The 26,049-nt window shown below is 44.7% G+C and overlaps 1 protein-coding gene across 2 annotated transcripts in view; it reads right to left on the reverse strand.

Moving 5' to 3' along the window:
* GRIK4 (glutamate ionotropic receptor kainate type subunit 4) overlaps positions 1 to 26,049 on the reverse strand; it is a 276,706-nt gene that overhangs the window by 124,547 nt on the left and 126,110 nt on the right. For both annotated transcript variants that reach the window (XM_030538143.1, XM_030538142.1), the window contains exon 3: positions 2,329 to 2,493. In XM_030538143.1, coding sequence (XP_030394003.1) covers positions 2,329 to 2,493 — 165 coding nt within the window. The remainder of the gene's footprint in view (positions 1 to 2,328; positions 2,494 to 26,049) is intronic.

Consider the following 26,049-nt stretch of genomic DNA (forward strand, 5'->3'; position numbering starts at 1 on the left):
AATTACAGCCTTGCTATACTATGCTAGAAAAGAGAAGACTGGGGGAAAGGCGTGGGAGGGAAGGTTGCTTTATAACGAGGATGCTGATCAATTCTTCTCCATGTCCACTGAGAGTTGGACATAAAGTAATTGGCTTAGTTTGCAGCAAGGGAGATTTAGGTTAGATATTAGGAAAATCTGTCTATCTCGAAGGACAATTAAAGACTGGAACAGGTTACCTAGGGAGGTTGTGGCATCCCCATCATTAGAGGTTTTTAAGAACAGTTAGACAAACACCTGTCAGGGACAATTTAGGTATACTTATTTCTGCCTCATTGTTGAGGTCTGCACTAGAGGACTTCTTGATGTCTCTTCCAGCCACGCATTTCAATGATTCTATGGGTTAAGTTCAAAAAAAATTCTTTTGGGAGGTAACCATAATGTATTGAATTCCAGAGGATGTTTCTGTAAGGGACAGTCATTAGAGGTTTGGGGGATTTTGGCAGGGCTGAGAGGAGATGGGAGGACCACAACTAACCAAAGGACTTAGGTGACATCTGACTTATTAACACTCTTCAGTGTTGAAAAAAAATAAAAATAAAAATAAAGCCAGCTTTTAAGTCATGGATGTGAATGTGAAAACCTGGCATCTAAGGCCACAAACCTTAAGGGCACATCTAGACTACAGATTAATCTATATGAGGGAAGCTGATAGCAATGTAGGGTGTAAATTTCCTCTAGGAAAAGAGCTCAAGAGTTTTAACATACAACGTGCCATAGTCTAAAAAAATTACTTAGCACCTAGTGTAAACAAATACATTGGTGTCTTAAGATACTGGATCATCTACCATGTTTGTCTTTGCTGCCACAAAGCACTAAGTGGAGTTTAAGAATGTGTCAGTTGAGAAATGTTAGCTAACACGTTGTAAAACCCTATTTCTTTTCCAAGCCTAAACATGCCTTAAGTATATTATGTCTACACTTAAAATGCTACAGCAGCATAGCTTCAGTGTAGATGCTCATTACAGCAACCCATCGCTGTAGTTAATCCACCTCCACCCCCGCCCACCCCCCCCACCCCCCGCTGAGAGGCTGTAGCTAGGTCCACCCACCTAGAACTGCAGTGGGGAGCTAGGTGGGCTTAACTACATCCTTCAGAGGTGTGGATTTTTCACCCTCCTGAGCAACATAGCTAGGTTGATCTAATTTTCTAGTGTAGACCTGCCCTGTTAGACAGCTCTGCAGTGGAAATTTTGTACTCGTGTGAATTTCAGGCTACATCTACACTACAGCCTATGTTACCATCATGTACGTCGCTCAGGGGTGTGAATAAACCGCCACTCTGAGCGACGTAAGTCACACCGACATAAGCGCTCTTGTGCACAGCACTATGTCCCAGCACAGCTTCTTCTGTTCACAAAGGTGGTTTTATTATGCCGTCGGGAGAAGTCTCATCCATCGGCACAGAGCGTCTTTACTCTATGTGTGTGCCGTGTGTGTAGACATACCCTCATATATGTAGCAATGTGGCAGGCCATTAAACTTTAGGAGCATGATGATGAGGTGTTTGAGAAAAGGGTAATACCCTTTTAAATAGCTTGTGAGCACCACTAGAGGGCACACAAACGTTTAAAAAGGAAGACTACCCTGTTCCCATACCTTACTTCACTTGGGGAGGTGTGACAAACCTGTGCCTTTAAGGCCTGGTCTACACTACGCTGTTAAACCGATTTTAACAGCATTAAATCGATTTAACGCTGCACCCGTCCACACTACACTGCTCTTTATATTGATTTAAAGGGCTCTTTAAATCGATTTCTCTACTCCTACAAAACGAGAGGAGTAATGCTAAAATCGATATTACTATATCGGATTAGGGTTAGTGTGGACACAAATTGAAGTTATTGGCCTCATTATTTTACAGTAGCTATCCACAGTGCACCGCTCCAGAAATCGACGCTAGCCTTGGACCATGGACGCACACCACCGAATTAATGTGCCTAGTGTGGACGCGCACAATCGACTTTATAATACCTGTTTTATAAAATCGGTTTAAGCTAATTCAAATTTATCCTGTAGTGTAGACGTAGCCTAAGACACTATCAAAGCTAGAGAACTATTCAGTATCTGAATATGGGGTTTTGAACTTTCCAGTGCTCATGACAAAATAGCGCTTACTACAGTGAGCAGCTCCACTGGATTATAATGAGAGTTCGCCAATGTGGGCATCATACTCAGTAGGAAACTTCTGCAGATCCCGCCCACTGGACACTTATGATGCCGTTGTAGAGAGAGGCACTTGGAGATGCACAGGCAAAGAAAGGAATGGTGACACTGCGATGTACTTACTGGTTTCAGCTGTCTCATATTCGCTGTCTCTCAGCAGCTCAAAAATGTCCACCTCCACTTTGGCTTTCCCCGCTCGCTCTGGTGCACGGTTAATACGATTCTTCGCTAGAGTAATGGACAGCCTCTCCCCTCTGCTGCACTCCATTGGGTCATCCAAAATGGCAGCTAGAAAACAAGGCGAAAAGTCAGCAACTCAGAAACGGAAATCGGTACAGAGCAGAACCTAACTGTTCTGCTGTGGCGGGCAGCATGGCAGAAAGCGAAGAGCCCGACTGTCCTGGCAAATTTTACTGTCCAGTTTGCAAAGCTGGTTTTCAATACTTGTATGAGCACATGAACCAGCTAGATTATTATATCAATAAATAAGGCCCCGATCTTGCAGCTGGATCCAGGCAAACTGAAATTTGCACCCAGGCACAGTCCAGCTAAAGTCTTGTAATATCATCAGGCACTGGGTAGGCATATGGTGAGCTACGCGCATTTCTGCTAAGCTCTGTTTGTTATACCGTCATCTCACACACCCTCATGCTCTCCGTCTGTTTCATCTGGTCTCACACATACATTGTGATCTCTCTGAAGCCGAGCTTTGTTACTTGTCAGTGCAGCGCCTAGCACAGTAGGACCTTCATCCTTGATCGAGAGTCCTAAGTGCCACCCTAGTACAAAGCATACAGTAGCTTGTTGTATACTTGGATCCATGGACAGATCCAAGATTTGTATTAATGACCAGAACAATTATGATTTACTGCGATTTATGATTCTCTCTCTCACACAGACACAGTGGTCTTTGTTCATTCATTTAACAAAGTCTCTCTGCTGCGCTAACACCAGCAAATCAGCTCTCACAGTCTGGATATTTCCGCAAGCAAGTGGGCCCGGGTGGGAGTGATGGAAGAAATATTTTTCAACAGAAGGCACTTGATTCTTGATCTTATCTCCAGGGCCCAAATTTGCTGTCCATCAAGGCGCAGGGTAAAACCATCTGCCTATTCAAATCCGTCCTACGCGAGGGGAGATATCGTCGTTCACTTTTTGTTTGTTTGTTTCTAGGGTAAAAATAGATTGGAGTTTAGTGGCATTAATCTAAATACTTCACAGTGTGTTAGTAAAATTTCTGCAGTATGGTTTGCTGAGTCTTATTAATAACACAGCTCATTGCAGGGCTTAGCTATTAAATCTTAGCTAAGGAGAGAGCTTTGTTTTTCGGTGTGTGAATAAGAAAGGGCCCGATGCTTATCTCCCTCACACTGGTTTTACAACAGCATCACATTCACCAAAACAGAGTTCTGTGGGTGTAAATCTCTCTCTCTCTCACTCACACACACACACACACACACACAAAAATACTAGCTACAACAATTGGGGGCCTCGTTAAAGCTTTGAAATGCATCACTTTGCTGCAGAAGCTTTTTTTTGGAGAAAGAACTGACATGAAAAAAAGCAAATTGGTTGTAACCTGAAGCACAGTGCTGCTCTAAGAGCAGAGGGGGAAAACAAGAGGATATACATGCAGAAGGCATGTTGGCTAGGGCGAGTGGTTTTCAACCTGTGGTCTGCAGACCCCTGGGGGTCCATGTCTAGGACTTCTAAAGGGGTCTGCACCTCCATTCAAGAATTTTTAAGGGTCTGCAAATGAAAAAAAAGGTTGAAAACCACTGGGCTGGGCAAAAAGAGAAACTTCCAGCTGGGACCAAAAGATCACAAAGTCATCCCAAGGAGTCGCCATTTGAGCCAGATGATGGCATCTCTGTCTATCCCAGTCATAGGAACTGTAATACTGGATCGGACCCATGGTCCATGTAGCCCACTATCCTGTCTGCAGTGGTCTGCACCAACTGCTTCAAGGGAAGATGCAAAAATCGTGTGGTGGCCAGTTATGGAATAACTTGCCCCCAGGGAAAGTTTCCTCCTGATGCCTATTAGCCAAATGTTTCAGGCTGAGATGTCTGAGGGGCTGAGAACTAGACATGATTTTGGAATAAGCATATAAGGATCAAATTATGGTTGCCTTGGGTGTAGAGAGAATCATGCAGGAGGTAGCTGCTTGCACTGAGCATTTTTTATACAGGGTTTCGTATACACAGCTTCTGAGCTCCTCTCCATGCAATTCAATCTATGGAAGCACAATGCCGGCACTCCTGTGTTCCTCAGCTGTCCCCCACCCCGCCTAGCCCTCACAGCCACAACCTGGACCTATACCACTGTAACCCCGGTTCATTCCAAAGGGAACGTTTAGACCAACCTGGCCTATGCTGAGAGTTTATAAGGCAACCCCAACCGGGCTCCTGAGATTTGGGGTTTCATTTCACACAGCTCCAGCTTCAGGCCAAACAAGCCACCTTCTTCCCCTCCATTCAGGGATAATTTGCATGAGAGTTCTCCCCATAGAGACGCATGCAGAACTTCCACTGGAGTGAAAGGAGAGGCACACCCATGGACGGAGAGCAGTTATTCAGGCGTGTCCCCAGCTCAGTGCAAAAGCCCCAGAATGCCAGCCAATGCTGCACTGGGCAAGCTGGTGAGAAATAAATGAATAAATAAATAAATAAATAAAGTTTGCAGCTATCTGGTCACCACTAATGAGAAACGCTCCAATCTGGCATATTTCACCCACAGCGAAAGTTTGTTGTGATTTTAAAACAAGCAAAGCGGTTGCATCATCGGGGCTATTAAGGATGTGTTTCTGGAGCGTTTGGGCAGCTGACAAGCAGAATCATCTCTGTGCTACAAGGTTTTCTCCCCCACACCCCTTTCTCTTCCTCTTCCGTCTGGCATTTACTATAAAACAACATGCCGTGCTCAAATGCCGGCTTGGTAGCTGGGCTCCTATATGACACGGGCTAGTGGAAGACAAGTCAGACTTTGCAATGGCAGCTGTAAAGCCGTCAGCCATTTGGGGCCAGCACTTAGCTTGAGTTTCAAGGAGCAGAGTATATAAGAGACGTGACATTGAGATTTCCAGTCAGTTCCATTTGTTTATCTTTTTAGGTCATCCAAGAAATTTGCCTGGTCGTGTTATAATTTGTACCAGGAATGCATGAGAAAGAGACAGAATATTACAGAGACTGGTTAGAAATTAAATCAGTTCATTGAGTAGATGCAGGCATTGGGGTCTGCACTTTGTATTGTCTATACTACAGGTACTTGGACATGAGGGGAATCGGTACCAGTGAAACAGACAGATGGGTGTGTATGGGGACAGATGAAAGACAGATGGGTGGAGGCAGGGGTATAGATAGATCCACTAAGGGACCTCCTCTTCCCGTTTTGCTCCAGTTTTCAGGGTGTTAAATCCAGCCAGCTTCCGATAAGGAAACATATGGTAGCTATTCTTTTAAGATGGGTCTCCCTACACAGATGTCTTGGTGAGCATTCCCAGTCCTTCAGGCAACACCAGCTCTTCTGCTCTGCTTACATACAAGCACCATCATTATCTGCAAAGCATGTACAATCTTGATCTCGCGAGGTGACTGGCGGAGGCTGCACTTTCTTCTAAGACCAGGAACTCTGACTGCAGGATTTTTGAAAGTTAATAATGGCTATTTTAAATGATAAAAGCCAGTGTGTGTGTGTGTGTGAGGGAAAGCAACCCAAAAGGCCAACTGTTAACTTACTTTTTCTTGGATTCCTTTCACTCCCCTTCTTCCATCATTACAGTGCAGAGAAGGCCCAAATCAACCACTGTACCTCCAGATCCAAAGACTTCAGAAGCTGGGATCTGAACTTTGTGGCTCACTCCATAAACTCTCGAGCTGAATGCACCTGAACTTCACAGCTTGCACTGAGAATACGTGTATGATAGGAAAGAAAATGGCCCATCGGTACACAGCAAATTGCAGAAAGTCAAAGGCAACCTTAAACACAGGGAACATAAGCGCCTTCCTGGGACCCCAGTCTACACAGACTGACAACATCTCTTATCTGCCTCTGAGATAGGAATAGAGAGTGGGTACCAGGTACCTCCTAGATTCCATCATCCCACCAGATCTGGGGTAGATGGGAATAAATATCACAGTTCATTATCTCCCCAGTCACCAGCAGCATGGGATCCCCCATATTTTTTAAGCTGGTAGGCAGAATTGCCTTGCTGTTTAAGGAGTCAAATCAATTCTAATTCTACTTACTGCAATAACTCTCAGCACACCAGGACTAAACCTAGCAACCAAAGTAGATAGTGGTCTATGATGCTGCAACAACCATGGTTGGTCATCTAGGACTTCATCTGGAGTGGTATACCGAAAATTCTGGTTTCCTGGAACTTCAGGTTGGTAACAGGGAAAGAATTTGGAACATCTCACTTGACAACGGTCAATATACTTCAAATTATGCTCCACTTAGAACTTCATTGCAGCAGTGGGGAAAGAACTCAGTTGCTCTTTTTCCAAAAGCACAAGACCCTAGCTCCTTGAGCTAAAGAAACTAGGACAGACAGCTAAGCCGTTCTGATTCCATCAAGAAGGCAGAAGGGGCACCTATACAAAGTAGCCAGTTCCTTCAAATGTATGTGGCAGATTCCTAATTCCCTGCAGGGCTTGTCATTTTGTGTCTTTAGTTTTTGCGCATCCACATACTTACTGTGTGACTAGTACATTTTTACCAGATATTAAACCAGCCCATGAATCTGACTGGGTAATGAGGATGAACTGAGCTTTATTTATCATTCCATCTAGCAGACCAAAAGAGTAATTTAATATTTTAAAAGGTTGATTTTAAACATTTATGTCTGTGGACACATTGCCAAAACTAGTCTAATAGCAGCACCATTAAGTGCAGACTAAAGTCTTTATTTAAATTCACTTTCATCTAGTCCCATCTATAAAATATGGAGAGATGTATCAAGTAAATCTTAATTCTGAAAAAAATTACAGCAATGCTTTGAACTTTGTTAGCCACAGAATGGATTCACTGCTTCTCTCCCAGTCATAATAAATGTCTCCTCCTTAGAACTTTCAGGGCTTTTCTGTTATACAATCATGGGCAACTTTCAGAAGTGGCCACTGGTGTGTGGACTTGACTTAAAACCATTTGGTATTTCAGAGCCACTGAGCAGCATCCATTTCTGTTGGAGTCAATAGGAGCTGTAGATGTTCAGAGCTTCTGAAAATAAGCCCCCAAAGTATCTCAAGCAGAGCTGGTCAGGGAACATTTTTGGTTCCTGTGGGAAATTCTGAAAATGAATAAAGTTTTAATTTAAACTTTTCCTAAAAAGTTTTCAGGTTTGTATAAAACCACCCAGATTTGCCAAAAACTGAAAAATTTCCTCTGAAATCTATAAAACTGTTGGGTTTAGGCTATCAATGTTCACATTTCAGCTGACAAAACATATTTTTGGTTTTCATTTCCCCTACATGCACACAATTCCCATGTTGAAAAAAAAAGTCCATTAAAAAAAAAAAGGTTTGGCTGAAATTTTCAACACCCTCCCCCCCTCAACACATTTTATCTTGAAAAAATTTTTCAACAGTAAATTTCAACCATCTCTAATCTTAAATAGGACCCCCAAAATGAAGTGAACACTTGCAGTTGGGCCATAAACCTTCATCTATTAGTTCACCTGGCCGTTAGAGAGATAGCTGATCATATGCAGCTGGCTCCTCCTCCTTTATCCAGCTGCTAAACTGCATTAGAACAACAGCTAAAAATACAGTCAGTAATTTCCTAATATACCTTTCCATGTGAATGATTGCTCTAATTGTCACGGGAATGATATAGGATACTGAATGGGAGGGGAGGTGTCCATCAAACGTCTATATTAAGAGTTGAATGTAAACTGCTGCAAATGTCTGCAAACTCCTGATGCTGGCTGTCCCCAACAAAGAGCGTTTCTACAGCATGTTTTCTAGTGTTTCAAGCAATCTCCCAAGAGATGGTGGCTTCTTCTATAGCCCTTGGGTGAATATTCCAGCGCATAAGGCCCATATCCCAAAAACACACATAGGATTTGTTTTAAATGGAGGGAAACTGAAAACACTCAGAATGAGAGAGTTTTTACTGTAGCATTTTCACACTAACCACAGCTCAAGTGCAAGAGCGCCACTCTCCTGCAACTTCTCTCCCCTACCCTTGATAAGACTTGTCTAGGAACAAGAGGACTGTTCATTCTCCCTGATTCGGTCAACCCTTGTCCATTCTGCTGATCCTGCCAGCACGAGAACCAGTTAGTTCCAACAGTCTAGGTTGCTTTCGTGACATGGAGAGCTATCTGCTTGGAGCTGCGCTGAGACTGACCAACTCACCCTATAAAGACCACCCACCAATTTTCAGACAACAATTAATTTAATCTCCTGCTGCCTTAGATTCAACCAGTGCCCAAGAGGCTAAAATCTCTGCATTCTATTCCCCTGAACCATCCACTCCTCCTGTGCTTTTACCCTGTGAACAGGACTGTAACATAAGCGAACAGATGAGACTATTGCATGTTATTACGTATCACTACTTAATTAATGATCCAGCCAAGATCTAACGAAGTAGCATTTTTACAACAACAGGGAACAGATGGTACTGGAAGGTTTATATACTGCTGCAACAACACTGTTTGTTGACCTTTCCCAGTTAAGTTTATTAAGTGCTGTTAAATCTCTTAAAATGGCTTTCGTACCATTGGGGATATACTGACAGCCGACAATCAATCAAAAGCAACTGTTATTTCCAAGTTAGGGTCTTGAATACGTAATGTTATGGAAGCATGGACTCGAGGAAAGGACTTCACTTACTAAAGTCCAGTGCTCTGGGGTCAAGAGGTCCATTTACCCAAGGTTTTTCAAGGTGCATATTACTCATACATCTAATATGTATTTCATATTTTTTTGTATTTATGTCCTAAATTATACTTCTAACCCCTTGTATGTTCCAAAGACTATTTGTAAGCTCAAAACTCAAGTTTGTATCTGGAGTTCAACCCAAATAATGCAGAAGAGTTAGGTTCGATCCAGATGCATGCTAGCACTTCAACTGAACTCAGAATCCCGAGTTTCAATCCTGCCCTGACAAATGATTTAAAAGCATGCGATTTACTGCAGCTAGTTCTTTAGCACGAGAGGCAATTTAAGCATCCTGGGGCTGTTCCAAGTCTCAGAAACGTGCTATCCCCTTTAAAACCCCAAGGTCCCAGTAAGGCTCTGCCATGGAAAATGCCCCTGCAATGAGAATTGTCCTCAAGTCCTCCCCACATCTCTTTCCTATTCTTCTCTGCACTTCATGGACAGATCATAGCCCTGCTGTGTTGCTATACCACCTGATTTTACCTGCTCACAATGAATCAGTTTTGTAACCTAAATTGTTCAGATAAAGAGGTAATTCCAATTTTTTGGTTAGGTTAAAGATGGTAGCAAGGTTTGCTTATTTTGTGAATTTCCCCTCTGCTGGTTACAGTATCAGCCCTTCAGGCTGTCAATTCAGTAAACTGTGAGGAATTTGCCAACTCCCTCATTACAGGTCTGTCAAGTAGAACTCCAGTGGAGAAACAGGTGCATTTGTGTTTCCTTTTAGTCTCTGAACTGCTGGTTAGGGAAAAAATATAATAATCTGCTGTTACTCCAGAAGGAAAAAGAATCTCATTGAGAAAAAAAAAAAAAGATACCTAAGCTTCAGACTCTCTTCTTCAAAAACAGGCTTGATAGCGTTCATCAGATCAGCATAGCGGAAGGCTATTTATTGCTTTTGGCCAACAACCAAAATCTGCATTTAAATGGAGCTTCCCTCTCATTTATGAGATCCAGAGAGAGTGAATTCAGGAGAGAGAGAATGAGGGAGAGGTGGGGAGAAACGATAAGACTGCACAGGGCTTTGTGTTGCCACTGCTTGAAATGCAGCATCTCTTTTCTGTTTCTTAATAATTGGCTTGTGTGCGCTTAAACGTTAAAAAAAATAGCTATGCAACAGCTGCCCAAAATTGCCTAGGATGGCAAACAATGGGTTCCAGCTCGGTCCTCCATCCCTGGTGGGCCTGCGAAGGATGCTGACTTCCTGCCAATGACTATGGGTGGGGTATGTTAATACTCAAATGCCACGTGTCTACCAGACAACCATCGGAAAGTCTTATCTTTGTGCCTAGGTAAACACGGTCCATCTGATGCAGCTGAGGAAGAACATTGCCAGGTTACTGGATGCTATTTCCTCCTTTGCACGGGCGGATGCACACTGTAATCTCAGGTAAAGAAGCTTTCGTTGCAGGGAGAGGAGTGGTATTTCTTCCGCAGAAGTACTTCCTGCCACTGAGGCGAGATATTCATGGGCCACAGTACCTACGAGTGGCTGGTTTGATTCACTCAAGGGTGAACTTCTCCAGGGTACTTGAAAGAAGCTGGATGAGACCCATACAACCTTGCCTCATCTTGGAGAACAACCACCACTAACAAAAAACCTTTCACAGTCAAAACAGAAAAACATTCAGGCTGTCATCCGATGGCAGGTTCCCTGGAAGATGGGTCTTGTCCCTTCCTCACTCGCTCCCCCTCCCTTCACTTCATGGGTGGGAACAAACACTCTAATGAGACGAGGTCCTTGTCTTCCGAGAGAAATCATCTGCCTTGCAGAATACAGATTTTTGGGGACAAGGCGGTTAGATGGCTGCACTAGCATGAAACAGCAACAGTCTGTTGGAACCAGAGATGAGTCAGAAACAGAAACATTGGCTTAGAGTATTCTGTCTCTTGTAGACACCAGATGTGAAATCTTGGCTCCACTGAAGTCAATGGCAAAACCCACTGATCAAGGAAGACAATGTCTCACCCCAGATGCAAATACTGTCAAACTATGGCAAAGCTCCAATTTGCTTTCACAAACCATGTGCTCGGGAACTGGGAAAAACTGTGTAGGCCCCAGAGACATGTGAGGAGCAGGTCAAAATTAAGGCAGAAGTGTTGGGAGAAGGATAAGTGAATAACTCAACCTCCCCTGGATGCTTGTGGGTTTAGGATTGTGCGCGGATACATAGGAGGCATATTACTGCAAGGAATAAGCCGCTGGGGCTGTGAGGGGAAGGCATTATCCAAGGCACCCTGATCGTGAGCAGAATGGGCCATGAAATTAGACAAGGAGGTCCCCTCCATCTATTACAAGCAGTCCCAGACTGGATAGCACCATGACTCCACATCTGGAGGGATCTCGTTTAGACCCTGCCATCTACCCTGCTGGTAACCGCGGGTCAGAAACATCATCCATCCCGATGGTGAATACCCGCGGGCCACCCTGCTGTGGCAGCCTCCGAGACAGCATCAGAAAGGTGCCATGAGGTCCTGCAAGTTGTAAAAGTCACAGAGGAGGGGTCTGCAGAGCAGCCGTTTGATAGCGAGAGACCAAAGCTGTTCACAACGAACCCACGTTCCTTGCTCCATCCTCTGACTCCACCTCAGGTGACTTGCAAACGTTGCCACACAAAAATGAGCTTTGGAGACTGCAATCTTTTCTCAGCCAAGGTGCCTCTGCGAGGGGATGAACAAGACAACAGCAAAACCAGGCAGAAAACCTTACAAATCACCAGCCTCTTAGGTCCTGGGCAGAAATAGCAGGAGATAGAATGAAGGGGCCCCATGCTGTCCACTGCAAGATAGGAGCGAAATCAACAGACTTGCATCCTGCAGGAAGGAAACCAGACTCCAGACATACGGAGGATTTCTGAACAGTTCCCCCCCAAAATGGGCAAAGTTCTAAGGTGGGAGAACTGGGTGGTCATTTGATCTGAGTCAGTGTGGCTCATCTCTAGCTTTCATTACAGATAAGAAGGAAATTGTGGCTCCATGTGTTGGTATCTTCTCTGCCCCAAAGCGCAGCGTGGACGCAGGAGACTGTTCAACTCTGTAGGGTTGCTTCTGTCCATCATCGCTATAGGAAACAACTAGGAAATTCAAATCCAGAACCTGGATCCTCCTTTCCCCCTGCTTCCAAAGTCTTGAAGTCTTTGTAGCTCGAATTGTGTTTCCAGGATCTTTTGTTTCAATATTGTCGAGTGGAGCTGGGCTTTAAGAGGAGGTTTTCCTGCCTGTTTCATGGACTCAGGTGACCACCAGCAGCTGTGGTTGTTACAAGGATAGCACTAAAAACCCAGATGAAACGAGCCAACTAGGCAAGACCAAGAGACGAGCAAGACCTTAATTAAGTCAGTGGAGAATTTGAACATAGAGTGTGGGGAGATACAGCCAAACAAACTCCCAAGCCCTTGCCAGACAAAAACCAAGGAAGCGAGAAATAATATTTAAAGATTCTAGGTCTTGTAAAGACAAGCCAAGGTTTGTAGCCTGTCAGGGTTTATAGCAGCAATGATGGACGTGAGAGGCCCATTGTGTGTTTCAGCTGTTGGATTCTGCATTCGACAGCCAGCCAGCAGCAGCTGGGTTTTGCAGAGAGATCCCCTGCAGCAAGGCAATGCAGAGAGACCACTCCAGTGCCCAAGTGACCCTCCCGCATCCAGGACACCTCACCTCACCAACTGTCCAGATTACACTCACTAAGCAGATTCAGCCTGTTCAGTCCATCTCCCAAGGAGCGTCCAGATTTCTCCAAATAGTGGTGCTAGTGAACGACTCGGTAGAGGGACCTGTGCTGCTGAAGGGTGCAGTTTTCAGTTAAGTCTTATAACCAAGTTCCTAATCACATATGCTCACTTAAAGACCCACAGCACCTCCCTACCAAAGGCAGGAGATATAAATCTTTATGCCCTGGTTTAAACCTACAATAATTGCATTTTGGCCTCTCTATCGCTCTCTCCCCCCTGCTCCCCACCTTAGTTCCAACTAGCTATCTCCACTACCTTTCCTGAAATGGCACAGAACATTCTTGAATTGTTATAATGTTTCACCCCGGGGTGGCTGCATTTTACTGGTGAAGAGATCCCTGTATAAGGGTAAGTCTGTAAAATGTTTTGAAACAAAGAGTTGTGAGAAGATCAATGCTTCTAACATTGACACTACTGTAACTCTCCCAGACTGAGCCAAACTTCCTTCAAGATTTAAGAGATAAGGGGCCTGATCCAGCAACAATGGGTGTCTTTCCATTTACTTCAATGGGTTTTGGATCAGTTCTTAAGTAAGCAGGGTGTAGGGACCATAGCCGTTTTAGCATGTCCTGCAAGATCTCTGCATTTGGCCTGTACAGTCATTTTACTTTTTCTTCAATACTTGCTTCCCTCCTTTGAGGGACATTGGGACTTGAGCATTACTTGCCAGCATCCTTGCTGAATTGTTTCAGGTTGGCAGTCACCAACGCATTGCAGAGGCTGCACGGCTTGAATTGAGAAACCGGTGTGCAGAGGTGCTAGGCTCATATTTCCAAGCTTGCCACAGCTAATTGATTAATTGCATTTATAAGGAAAGCAAATAGCCGCAATATCAAGGTGAGAAGGGGAAAAGAATAGGAAAGGTTTCATGCTTTCTCCAATGGGGAGAGCTTATGGATATTCACCAGCTAGTCGTAACAGCTGGAGGACCCAACAGAGATCGGGGCCTCATTGTGCTAGGCGCTGTACATATGCACAGTTAAAGACGGCCCCTGAATTGAAGTAAGTAGATAAGGGATGTGTGAAAGGATTATCATCTCCGTATCGCAGAGGGGAAAACTGAGGCACTGGGAGGCTAAGTGATTTGCCCAAGATCACAAAGGATGTGTATGGCAGAGCAATTCAGAACAATCTAGACCACTTGGTAAACTGGTCACAAGCAAACAATATGCGTTCTAATACAGCTAAGTGTAAACATACACTTCTGGGAACAAAGAAGGCTAGCCATACTTACAGAATGAGGGACTGAAACAGATACGGGGGTCAGGTGGATAATCAGCAGAACATGAGCTCCTAGTGCAATGCTGTGGCTCAGATAGCTAATATAATCCTGGGATGTATGAATAGGGTAATTCTGAGTAGGCATCAAGAGGTTATTTTGCCTTTGGATTTGGCATTGGTGCAATCACTGCTGGGATACTGTGTTTGGTTCTGGTGCCCACAGTTCAAGAAGGCCTTTGGAGAAGGTTCTGAGAAGATCCACAAGAATAATTAAAGGATAAGAAAACATGACATTTACTGATAGACTCAAGGAGCTCAATCTATTCAGCTTAACAAAGAGGTTACGAGCTGACTTGATTACAATCTACAAGTACCTATATGGGGAACAAATCTTTAATATTGGGCTCTTTAATCCAGCAGAGAAAGATAGAACACAATCCAATGGGTGAAAGTTGAAGCTAGACCAATTCCAATGGGAAATAAGGCATAAAGTGTTAAGAGTGAGAGTAAGTAATCAGTGCAACAATTTGAAAAGGGTCCCAGTGAATTCTCCATCACCGACACTTTTAAAATCAGGATTGGAAGTTGTTCTAAAAGCTCTGCTCTGGGAATTATTTTGAGGCAGTTCTCTGGCCTGTGTAATACAGGAGGTCAGACTAGATGACCACAATGGTCCCTTCTGGCCTAGGAATCTAGGAATCTATGACCCATCCAAGGTCACCCAGTGAATCAGCAGCAGAGCAAGGGATGGAATCCACGGATAATGTGCTTGCACAGCACCATACTGAACACAGATAAAGAATCAGCTCCTGCACTAAGGAATTTATGGTTTAATTCAGACACAGGCAATGCACTTCAGAAACAGCCCAGTCTCTAAGTGGTGAAGATGACTTTGATGGATTGCAATAGGAAAGCCTCCAGGAGACAGGTGTTTTAGGGAGGGAGTTGTATGCACAGATGCCAGGTGGCTGAGCACCGTTCATGTCTATGCAGAGGTTGCCTAGTGCAAGAGAAAAGAGAGGGAGTTTTAAGAGCAGGAGGGGATTATGAAAGCATGGAAGAATGACAACGAGAGAGTTCATTTCAAGACAGTGAAGGGGAGCAGAAGAACATGAGAGAAGAAGTGGCAGGTAACCCACCGCCCACCTCACCTGCATCAGAGAAGCCCCAGACATATTAATTAAACGGCACAAAGGTGCTTTACTGCATTTGGAACAGTGAGTCCAGAGCACTGGCTGAGACACCTCAGGATTGCTTTCATCTCTTTGCTTTGCCATCGGAAAAACAATGTTCCCCGCTGAGCTACATCAAAATGAGATGCTAAAGCGTTGCTCCACCAGTGATGGAAACCTTTCAGCTCCAATCTCCCTCAGTCTGTGCATCCTTTCCTTTTTACCTAACCCCCAGGAATTGAACAGATTATTTTAATATCTTCCTCCCTTCTCCCTGGTGCGCGGCGTTAATTGAGTTTTTGCTAACTATTCTCTGCTCCCACAGATGAAACAAGTCAGGGATCCTTTCCTCTGGACCCTTTTAAAATGGTTTCATTCCCTGGCAACCCTCTTAGTTACAGAGAGAGTTGACCATGCACTAATGGGGGAGAATAAGGCTCTCTGTTACTTTTGCAAAAGGATGTAAGGGATGCAAAGCGCAGCTTTCATTTGACCCCAGTTCAGCACATGTTCCATTTCTTTTTAGTCCCTCTCAGCCACAGGAAAACTGCCCTGAGCTCACTCCATAGAGCTGCTGCCCTCATGTTACCACTGTTGTCTCAGTTTGGGATCCACAGTGGTAGTATGCGTGCACACTCTTATTTGGTAGGTATTTATTTGCACCGGTCCAGAGACACTTCTAATTGGTCCACACGTCTTCTACAGCGCCTAGGGAAACTGAGACTCTCTACGTGGAAAGTGCAGCGAAAAACAAAAAGGGATAACAAGCACATGTGAGAGAGAATACGTGCACCCAATTATATATCATCTGGAGATGGTCGGACAGGCAGGCAGAGAAGACTGCGCCAATAATCCTTTCTAGCAGGCACCCACCTGTCCTTTTTACAATACGTCGCAATGATACAGTGCCTTTCATCCAAGGATCTCACTGAAGTTTACAGTCAATACATGAAGTCTCACAACAACCTTGTGAGAACATAAGAACGGCCATACTGTGTCAGATCAATGGTCCATCTAGCTCCGTATCCTCTCTTCTGACAGTGGCCAATAGCATTATCTCTGTTTTAGAGATGGGTTAACTAAGCACATCAAGGTTTAGGCTAAAATTGTCAAGAGTAGCCACCTAACTTGAGCCTTTTCTGGCCAATTGCAAGGGGGCTGACTACCTGCTATGCCAGCTGAAGCCAAGGGAAGCTTCTGGTGCTCAGCTGTTCTCAGAAATCAGTCCCTACGTATCTCAGTTGAGTACCTGAAACACATGGTCACCTCTGACAATTTGAGCCTAAATGACTCACCCAAGATCACATGGCTGAGATTAGATCCCAAGTCTCCCAATACCCAATCCTGAGCCTTAACCACAAGACATCACAACACATCTTAGGCACCTACACGGTTTACTCCTGGGAGAATTCTGCATCACCGTGCCTCTGTGCATCCAGATCCCCCACACACACCTAGACCTCCCACTGAGCTGCCTGCACCCAGATTGTCCCACACAGAACCCTCTCACCCCACACCTAGATCCCTCCACACTTGGATCCTGCCTGGATGAGCCTGCCTGCCCTACACCTGGTGTGCCTGGTACAGAGGGGCAGGCCCTGGGGTGTTTCTCGGGCAGGCCCAGGCCCTGTGCTGTGTCAGGGTTGGGTGCAGCCTCGCCACTGAGTCTGTGTTCTGGAAGTTGGAGAGTGGGCTGCAAGGTGAACACCCACCTTTGTGCAGCCAGTGGTCACTGCCATGCTGGAGTCTCTGTTTTTATTTATTGACAAATAAAACGTGCAGAATTTTAAAATATTGTGCACAAAATATTAAACTTTTTGGTGCTGAATGCAAGCAGGAGAAATGGTTCCCATCATTGTGATATCTCAATAACTCAAACACTTTAATGTATTTGTCCTCATGATATCCCTATGAGGCAATGCAGTGCTCTTATCCCCCTTGTCCAGATGGGAAACTGAGGCCCAGAGAGACTAAGTGACTTACCTAATATCACACAGAGCAGGGAACTGAACCCAGATCTCCCATGTTACAAGCTCGTGCTCTAACCACTGGCAAACATCCTTCTTAAGTCTACCCTGAGGTTTCCAGTACAATGTTGTTCACTTTGCTACACAAACAATTTTTGCTGGCCCCTTGGGTGGGCACTTCATATTGACTCTGTTGGATCTATCTGGGAGAGAAAAGGGGGAAAGGATGAGAGAAAGAGGTTTAAAGACGAGCATAAATAGGGAAAAAATGGAAAAGAACCCAAGAGGCAGGAAAAATCAATTGTATAAAGTACATTAAAAACCACAGTGGAAAGTGCTAGTGAAGAAGATGAAAGAAACACAAAGAAACATAACTCAGGAAACTGAACAACTTAAGAATTAAGCGCGAGGGAGGTACCAGAAGATAATCGGGCTGGAAGGTGGAACAGAATGGTGGGATTAGACTGGAACTGAGACCTACTCCAGTTCATGAATGAGAAATAACAAAACCAGTCAGATTTGTCTTGTAAAGCAGAGGTTGAGTGGAGGTTCTCATAAGTGAATTACATCCCCTGTAGTTTATGATGATGCTTCTCAGAGAGGATATTGAATTAGTTACATTAATCCATAGAGGAACTGGATCAGGTTCACAATGATAAGCTTAAACAATAGAGTTATCCAAAGGCTGCGATTAATGTTATAAAAAAGCCAGCGTTTGAGTTGATTAGTTAAAGAAAGTTGTAGTTTAGATAGTTAAATCCCGCTTGCATTTGCCCACCTTAATGAGAACACATACAGCAGCCACACATGCTCAGTGTTTGCGAGCCTGAGCACAAACGAAATGGGAATCTTGGAAAGTGGGAGAAGAATCTGGCTCAGCTTGTATTCCAGTTGGTGGCACAGGCCTCTCGTTGGGGGATTGCTGTTAATGCTGTCGCATAAAAAGCTCGGTTTGCTGGCAGCTGTTGATGCTGTATTTCACCCAGCTTTCAATCACAGAATCACAGACTTTAAGATCAGAAGGGACCATTATGAACATCTAGTCCAGTGATAGGCAACCTATGGCACAACCTGATTTTCAGTAGCGCTCATACTGCCAGGGTCCTGGCCACTGGTCCAAGAGGCTCTGCATTTTAGTTTAATTTTAAATGAAGCATCTTAATCATTTTAAAAACCTTATTTGCTTTACATACAACAATAATTTAGTTATAGATTATAGACTTATAGAAAGAGATCTTCTAAAAACATTAACACATATTACTGGCACACGATACCTTAAATTAGAGTGAATAAATGACTCAGCACACCACTTCTGAAAGGTTGCTGACCCCTGGTCTAGTCTGACCTCCTGCACAATGCAGGCCACAGAATCTCATTCACCCACTCCTGTAACAAACCCTTGACCTATGTCTGAGCTATTGAATTTCTCAGAACATGGGTTAAAGACTTCAAGGTGCAGAGAATCCTCCAGCAAGTGACCCGTGCCCCCCAGGGCCTCTGCCAATCTGCCCTGGAGGAAAATCCTTCCTGACCCCAAATATGGCGATCAGCTAAACCCTGAGCATGTGGGCAAGACTCACCTGCCAGATACCTAGGAAAGAATTCTCTGTAGTAACTCAGATACCACCCTGTCTAGTGTCCCATCACAGGCCATTGGGCATATTTACCACTAAAAATCAAAGATAAATTAATTGCCCAAATTAGGCTATCCCATCATACCATCCCCTCCATAAATTTATCAAGCTCAGTCTTGAAGCCAGATATGTCTTTTGCCTCCACTGCTCCCCTTGGAAGGCTGTTCCAATAGCTGGGAAGGTATCGAAAGCGACACTGATAAAGGCTTTAAGACCAGTGGGCTACACCAGCTGCATTTACTGATTCAGCTCCTTCGATTGCTCCAGCCACCAAAAATGGCCTGGAAAAATGTAGTGCTTTATCATCCTTCCGACTTCTGCATAAGTGAAGACTCTGAACCTTACCATCCAGGAGAGCAATAGATGGCACTACAAATATTCTGAGCCAGCACCACTTCTTTCCTTGCATTCACATACAGGGTTCATCTACACTGCAGCTGGGGGTGTCGTTTCCAGCTCAGCAAACTGTACAGGCGCTAGCTTCAAATGAGCTAGCACACTCAAAATACCAGTGGAGCCACAGCAGCACGGGCTACCCATCCAACGACTCTCCCTAGGGTCTCGGACATTCGTACTCAGGCGGTTAGCCTCGGCTGCATCCTGCACCACAGTAGCTACACAGCTATTTTTAGAGCACTAGCTCAATCAAAGCTAGCGCCTGTATGTCTACCCAAGCTGGCAATGACACATCCTGCTGCAGTGCAGACGTCCCCATATTCTGACCGGGAAATACGGTCAACGTAGGCTGCAATTCTGGCAAGCATCCCTGCTCAGAGCAGCACGTCAGCACATGAAGTCAGTGGGTGAAATCCTGGCTCCTCTGAAGACAATGGCAAATATTTCATACCATGGGACTTAAACATCTGCTTAAAGCTGTGCTGTTCCGAATAGAGATGGACTTAGTGCCTTCCTGAATCAAGGCCTTACAAATAACAAAAATAGCTTAGAAATGACAGGTGCTCCCTTCTCCTTCTGATTTCCCAGCTTCTCCCTACTCTAGAGGTTTTACGCAGCTCTCAGTGTTTCCACCCTGCAATTGCCTCCAGCTGAATAACCTACCTAGGGGAGACCAAAGCTTGTTTAAACTGATCTGTCAGACCTGTTAATTCAATGCTTGTTTACAAACTCAATTGTTATTTAGAAAATATGAGATTATTTGTTGTGAATCAATTACAATATGTTATCTGGTCCTGTTCCCCCCTTCCCCCCTGCCCATATACTTGTGAATCATTTGCAATTCTATCCCGATTTCAGCTTTTCTTGTTATTCATAAACTCCCCGAGGAGTGAAATAAGGGCACCACAAAAGGCAACGTGAGTTTTGACTTCAGAGGGAGCAGGATTGGGCCAGGAGTCACTATTGACCTCATCAGACTTCCTCAGCAAAGGCTCCTAGGAATGTTATCAGCTCCTTTTTCATCCTTCTCTTCTTTTTCTTTTTTTCCTCTCCGTTCTTTTACAATCTTATCAGATTGGGAACTGAATAATATTAATAAAAATAATAAACCTTGTTTATGACTGGCTGTGGAATTGGGGCAGTTTCCTTTCATCCATTTGCCATCCGATAAATTGCCCTTTAAGTGGATAATGATGATTGCGAGGGTCCAGTTATTACCTTGAAACCTCATATTTTGATATATCCAGTACTGTTCTGTTATATAAATAACAGTTATTACTGTAAAGTGATTTTTCCCCCCCCTTTGCACTTCCAAAGGGTTCCTGCAGGAGACGGCAAAGAAAATGGAATCCATTAATATTACACTTAGGCCCTGTTGCTTTTACACTTTAACTCCCATCATTAATCGTCTAATGTGTCTTTAAACAAATGTCATTTATTCCACCATTTCTTGCCTCCTATTCTCCTCCCCACCTCCAAGTCTCCCCGCCCTGCCTCCTTTCCTGCAAAGTGGGAGCTCCTGACTCATCAGCCAACGCGGTGTTCCTGCCAGACAGAGAAGGAGAGCTTCTGGTCTTTTCCAGGCTGTTTGCTGGTAATTAAAAAAGCACCCACAAATGGGAAACACACAAGTGGGAGTTGTGAAATCAGTGTTTCTATGCTCTGTGTAATGGGGGTGGGGGGCAAGAGACATAGGAAGCCTCTGCTTAGAGATGTTATCATATAATAATCATAGGGCAAAATTCACTTATGCAGAGCTCAGAATACCTGCTGGCTCTCATCATGGAGTGAATTTCACCTCCAGTGCACAGTATCTTCTTCCTACAAGCACAACCAACAGTTATCTGACATGGTTTCAGCAAACCTGGGTGAGTTGTACCCACACAGCTGCTCCTTTCACAAGACCATCACCTGTTAGTGAGTTCTGGGAAAACCTAGCTCACTCTCTAAGAAATTTATTGGTCCCGCATCGGTGTAGTGCCTGAGTACCTCACAAAGCTTAATGTGCATATCCTCACAACACCCTTTGAGTTAGGCAATTGTACCCATTTTACAGACAGGGAACTGGGTGGAGAGACTGATCATCTCAAGATCACACAGTAAGTCCATGGAGTAGGGAACTGAACCTGAGTCCTCTGAGACGCAGGCTAGTGCCCTAAACACTGGACCATTCTGCCATGACAAGGGATAGAATGCCAGAGCACACAAGGCAATGTACTTTGCAATGTCTTATTGTACATAGAAGGACTGGCCGGGTCAGTCACAGCCACACCAATAGGTAGTCCCATCTACACTGCAGACTCACCAGACCAGTGTGCCAAGCCAGTTACAGGAGGACAACAATCTGCAAACCTCAACGTCTAGCAAGGATAAAACACATAGTTGCCATAGTGACTATTAACCACACAGCAAGTGGACATAAACTACAGTTGGAGCCCACCATGCCCCTTTGGGCTTACAAGCTCCTTTTTGAGCATAGCATAGACAGGGCCATGCACGGCTTGACACTGGGCTTGGCCAAAACACAACAATACTCTTTCATGAAAAATGTCAAGGTTTTGATATTTGGTTTTGTTCTGATGAGGAATGGAAACGAGACCTGTCAAAATGTTTTGCAAAAAACAAAAACAAAATGATGAGAGAGACCAACCCACCTCAGAAAAGCCTATAACCCACTGGTTAAGGCACTGACCTAACACACACGAGATCTAGGTTCCAGTCCCTACCTCAAATCAGGCAGAGCAGTGCCCCAAGTGAGCGCTCTAGCTATTGTGATCCCAGCATACACAGTCTGAGTTAGAAACAAAAACATAAATACTTTTCCTGAAAGGTTGCAACATAACACTAATATATTTCTAAAACTCCAGAAGCTAACATACAACAAACCAAATACAGAGTGAGACAAAGCAGGCTGCTCCTTGAAGCAGAGGCACAACTCACCCCCACCTCACTCAACACTGGCTCTTTTGCAGACTGGCTGCTGATCGCACGCTTCCCTTCAGAACCCTCTCGCCTGCAAGCAGGACCCCTTAAAGGTTAAACGATCACTTGTAATTTTAAAACACTTTTCAGTACACCTTGCTAAACACCAGGCTGTTCTGGGGTGGGTAGGACTATTCTCCCCCCTTGAGCCCAACACATTTTTTGTGTGAAAACAGACAAGTTTGCAAAAAAATTGACAAAATGGCATTTACAATGGAAAAAAGTTCCATCAGAAATTTTTTGACCAGCTCTACTTGAGGGGCTGGCTACCCAGAAGATCATCTCATTTAGTTGACCCAACATATCAACCTGGTAGCGAGTGCCTCAAGCTAGCAGTCCCTAGGTTCTGAGAGCAGTTTTGTAGCAGGTAACTGAGCCCCCACATCCCATCGTGTGAGGGCTCTCTATGCCAGCATAGACCTTTCTCTACCTTCTTTGACACCACTCTGGGAGGAGACCTGGGTCACACCAGGGCTACATTTTTTGGATGTTGGTGACATCGTGACTCAACTATTTTCTCTTCTTTCCCAAAGAGTAAGGATTTTCCACCTACCCTTGGACTGAGCAACCTACACCTCTCCTTTCAGCATCACATGCCTAATCCAAATATTTCAAGTGTTAGAGAAGGCCTTAAGAAGTCTCCCCATGCGAATCAGCTGAAAGAAGCCTCTGCCCTTAGGCTGGTTAGTAAACTTCACATCTTGATAGTCAAATGACTCTCTCTTCTCCAGGAAGCCTTTCCACATAGGGGTCAGGGTGGGAGGAATAAATAAAACCTTTCAGTGTTTCCTAAGTGAGACTGAAGGGCTCAAGAACACACGGGACACCATAGCCAATAAAGCAGACACCGAGTCTACTCACTTTTAGGGGGAGGGTCCATCCTTTCACTTAGGCATTTGGTTAAGGAGAGGGTTGAGCTTAGGAAGGGCTGAGCTATCTCCTAGCTGGACACTCAATAAGGTTTTAAGGTGAGAGTCAAGATCTTACCAGTAGGAACCTGCCACCAAGCTGCCTGCAGCCACACCAGGTCAAGGGACGGTTTGCTTTTGGAGAACGTGCATCTCTTAATGCTTTTTGATCAATGAGGCCCAGGACCTCTGAGGCATGTTTACGAAGGCACTTTTTGATCTATCGGCTCTTCAGCAACTTTGCATCTCATTAGCTGTTATCCTGGAAGCATCAATATGTTCTTATAACAGTGCCAACAGCTTCACTCTGGGTGAATTCACCCCTGTGCAGAAGGCCAGGTCTACGCACTGCTTACACCCTCAAAATAGGTCTTAAGTGGGACTAACTTTGTGCATAGGCCTTGGGCTGGGCCCCTGAACGCAGGTGAAATTCATCTTGTATTCTGACTGTTTTCCAGTAGAAATGGTCACCCTGATTCTGATCTTGCTAGGCACTGTTGTAACTCTGCTGAGTCACTCCAAATTTCCACCTGCGCAAATGAGAGCAGAATTTGGCCCATTATATTCCTGGCAGTTTCTAGGTATCAGTGCAAATGTAACTTCCCTGATCCCAATAAAAGAACCGTTCATCTCAGCGTCAGACCACCAGCTAGATGTAGAGCGAAGTAAAATATCCAGAGCTTTGGGTTTTGTTTTGTTTTTAACCCGGGTTCAGTGATGGGCAATTTAGCTCTAAACAAGCTCTATTTACTACCGTTACATAAACTGCCTACTGTTGGCAATTAAACCTCAGCAAAGGCCAGCACCTTTGAGCGCTTTCCCAACGGGCACATCATTTAATTTTGGGAGAGTGGGTATGAATGAGGCATCCATCTTAAACTGGTAGTGGGAGACTGGCAGACAGGACCTGTGGAGTCTATCCCCAGCTCTGTCATTGATTAGCTGCATTGGGAAAGTCATTTAAGCAATCTGTGCCTCAGTTTACCCATTGTATAACTAGTTCCCTATTTCACTGAGGGACTGAAAGGCTTAATTCATGTTTGTTAAGTGACACATGATCCTCAGATGGAAGGCTCTATATAAGGTCTTATTGTTATGAAATGACAGCAGGAAGCCACCTTGAAACAAAGTAGCATCCACTAATTCTGAGCCAACTGTTGGCACAAACCATCCAGCCAACTGCTGCATCCAATGTGCATCAATGCTCATCATCCAAAGAAAACAGGCAGCAGGGAAGTAATGTGAAATGGCAACAGACGCTTACATCAGAACAGGCATCCAGGACCTGTGCAGAAAGGCAAGAGGTGTCCATACAAATTAGCAGTGGGTTTCCAGTAAGTGCCTGATGTGAAAAGCAGCACATTACCAATCGGAATTGTTCAGATAGTTGCTTTAAAGTGTATTTAGTGCTGGAGAAAGATGACAAACCATCATCCAGGAGGTTGAACTCCTCTTCTGATCCACTGAATGGGAGCAGTGGCCGGGAAAGTCCATCCCGCTACTCTGCTCCCTGCCCATGTGTCTGAGCCCAGACCTGAAGAGGGCACTAGACCTGAAGAGATTGGATCAGTCAAACCTGGGATTCCCTGTTGAGGCTCACAATGAAAGGGGCCTATTGAGGTCCTCTGTGATATTTTAGGTGGACACCAGCCCACCAGAAACTGGACTGAGACCACATTTCCTGCCAAATAACAGCATCTTGTTTAGAAGTGAGCTGTCAGTAAGTTCCACAGAGGAAGAGGCATTAGGTTCATAAAGCTTCCAGGCATCACAGCAAAGGGAGGACACAATGTCTCCAAGTGCGGCAGCCCCCTTTATCTTGGGTCGACCCATCAATTCGAGTTTCTGTACTGCTCCCTCCTGTGTAGTCACTAGGGAATGCCCACATCTCCTTCACAGATTTCCTCCAGGATCTCCCTACCCGATCTCCAAACACTTACTGCTTTGGAGATGCCTGTGCAGTAACCACAACATGCTAGATGCTGTCCACACATATTGTAGGAAGACAACCCACACATTCGCTAATTCCCTTGCATTCCTACAGAATTTCCATCACACACACTCCACCTTGGCCACAGATGCCTTGTAGACTTAATCTCTCTGTTCCTCAATTCTCTAGCTGTAAAACAGAGACAGTGTTTCCTTTCTTAAACCTTTTGTCTTTTTTTTTGGTTGTTGTTGTTTGTTTCTGTGTAGATTGTAAGTGCTTTGGGTCAGTCATAATCTCTAACAGTATGTTTGCACAGTGCCTAACACAATACGGCCTCTAGGCACATCTATTACGCGCTCCTTCACACAGAAGCATTTTAAACCGGATGGATAAATTGAGGGGATCATGTCAGGTAACAAAGTTGCTTTAAGCAGCATGGGCTAATGGTTGGAGCAGGGGACTAGGAGCCAGGTTTCTGAGTTCTATTGCCCACGCTGCCTCTGAACTTGGGTAAGTCGAGTCGTTTCTCTGTGCACCTGTCAATGTGGGATAAAAATACTTAATCATTCCCCACCGACCCACCCACATTGAGATCCTGCAAAGTACTGCCATCATTATCCTGGGGGTTCACGCACAAGCACATTAAAGCTTTTGATTCAAGGGTTGACAGCCTTAGCATGTGTTTCTCCACACAGGTGGAGATCATTGCTCCTGTGGCTGTCTCCCATTAAGCCACTCGGCTCTTCCACTCTAAAGCCAGGAATTAGCTCTCTGATGAGGACATTCTGGGCTTCAATTGCCTTCCCCCCCCCAGCCAGGAAAGCAGGCAGCCTGCAGGAAGCAGGTGGTTGTTTGCCATTGAGGGTTCTTTAGTAGGATGAGTCACTGATTTGTAATCTTCTCCCCAGCTCCTGCTGCTCTGACAGCAGAACGGATACCATTAGAAATTCTTGGATTAGAAGCAGAGATGATATCTTCCCATTCTGGCTCTTCAGAATCTTAACTATATGTTCCTGGCT

The sequence above is a fragment of the Gopherus evgoodei genome, chromosome 19, assembly GCF_007399415.2.
Source record: "Gopherus evgoodei ecotype Sinaloan lineage chromosome 19, rGopEvg1_v1.p, whole genome shotgun sequence".
Lineage (NCBI taxonomy): Eukaryota > Metazoa > Chordata > Testudines > Testudinidae > Gopherus > Gopherus evgoodei.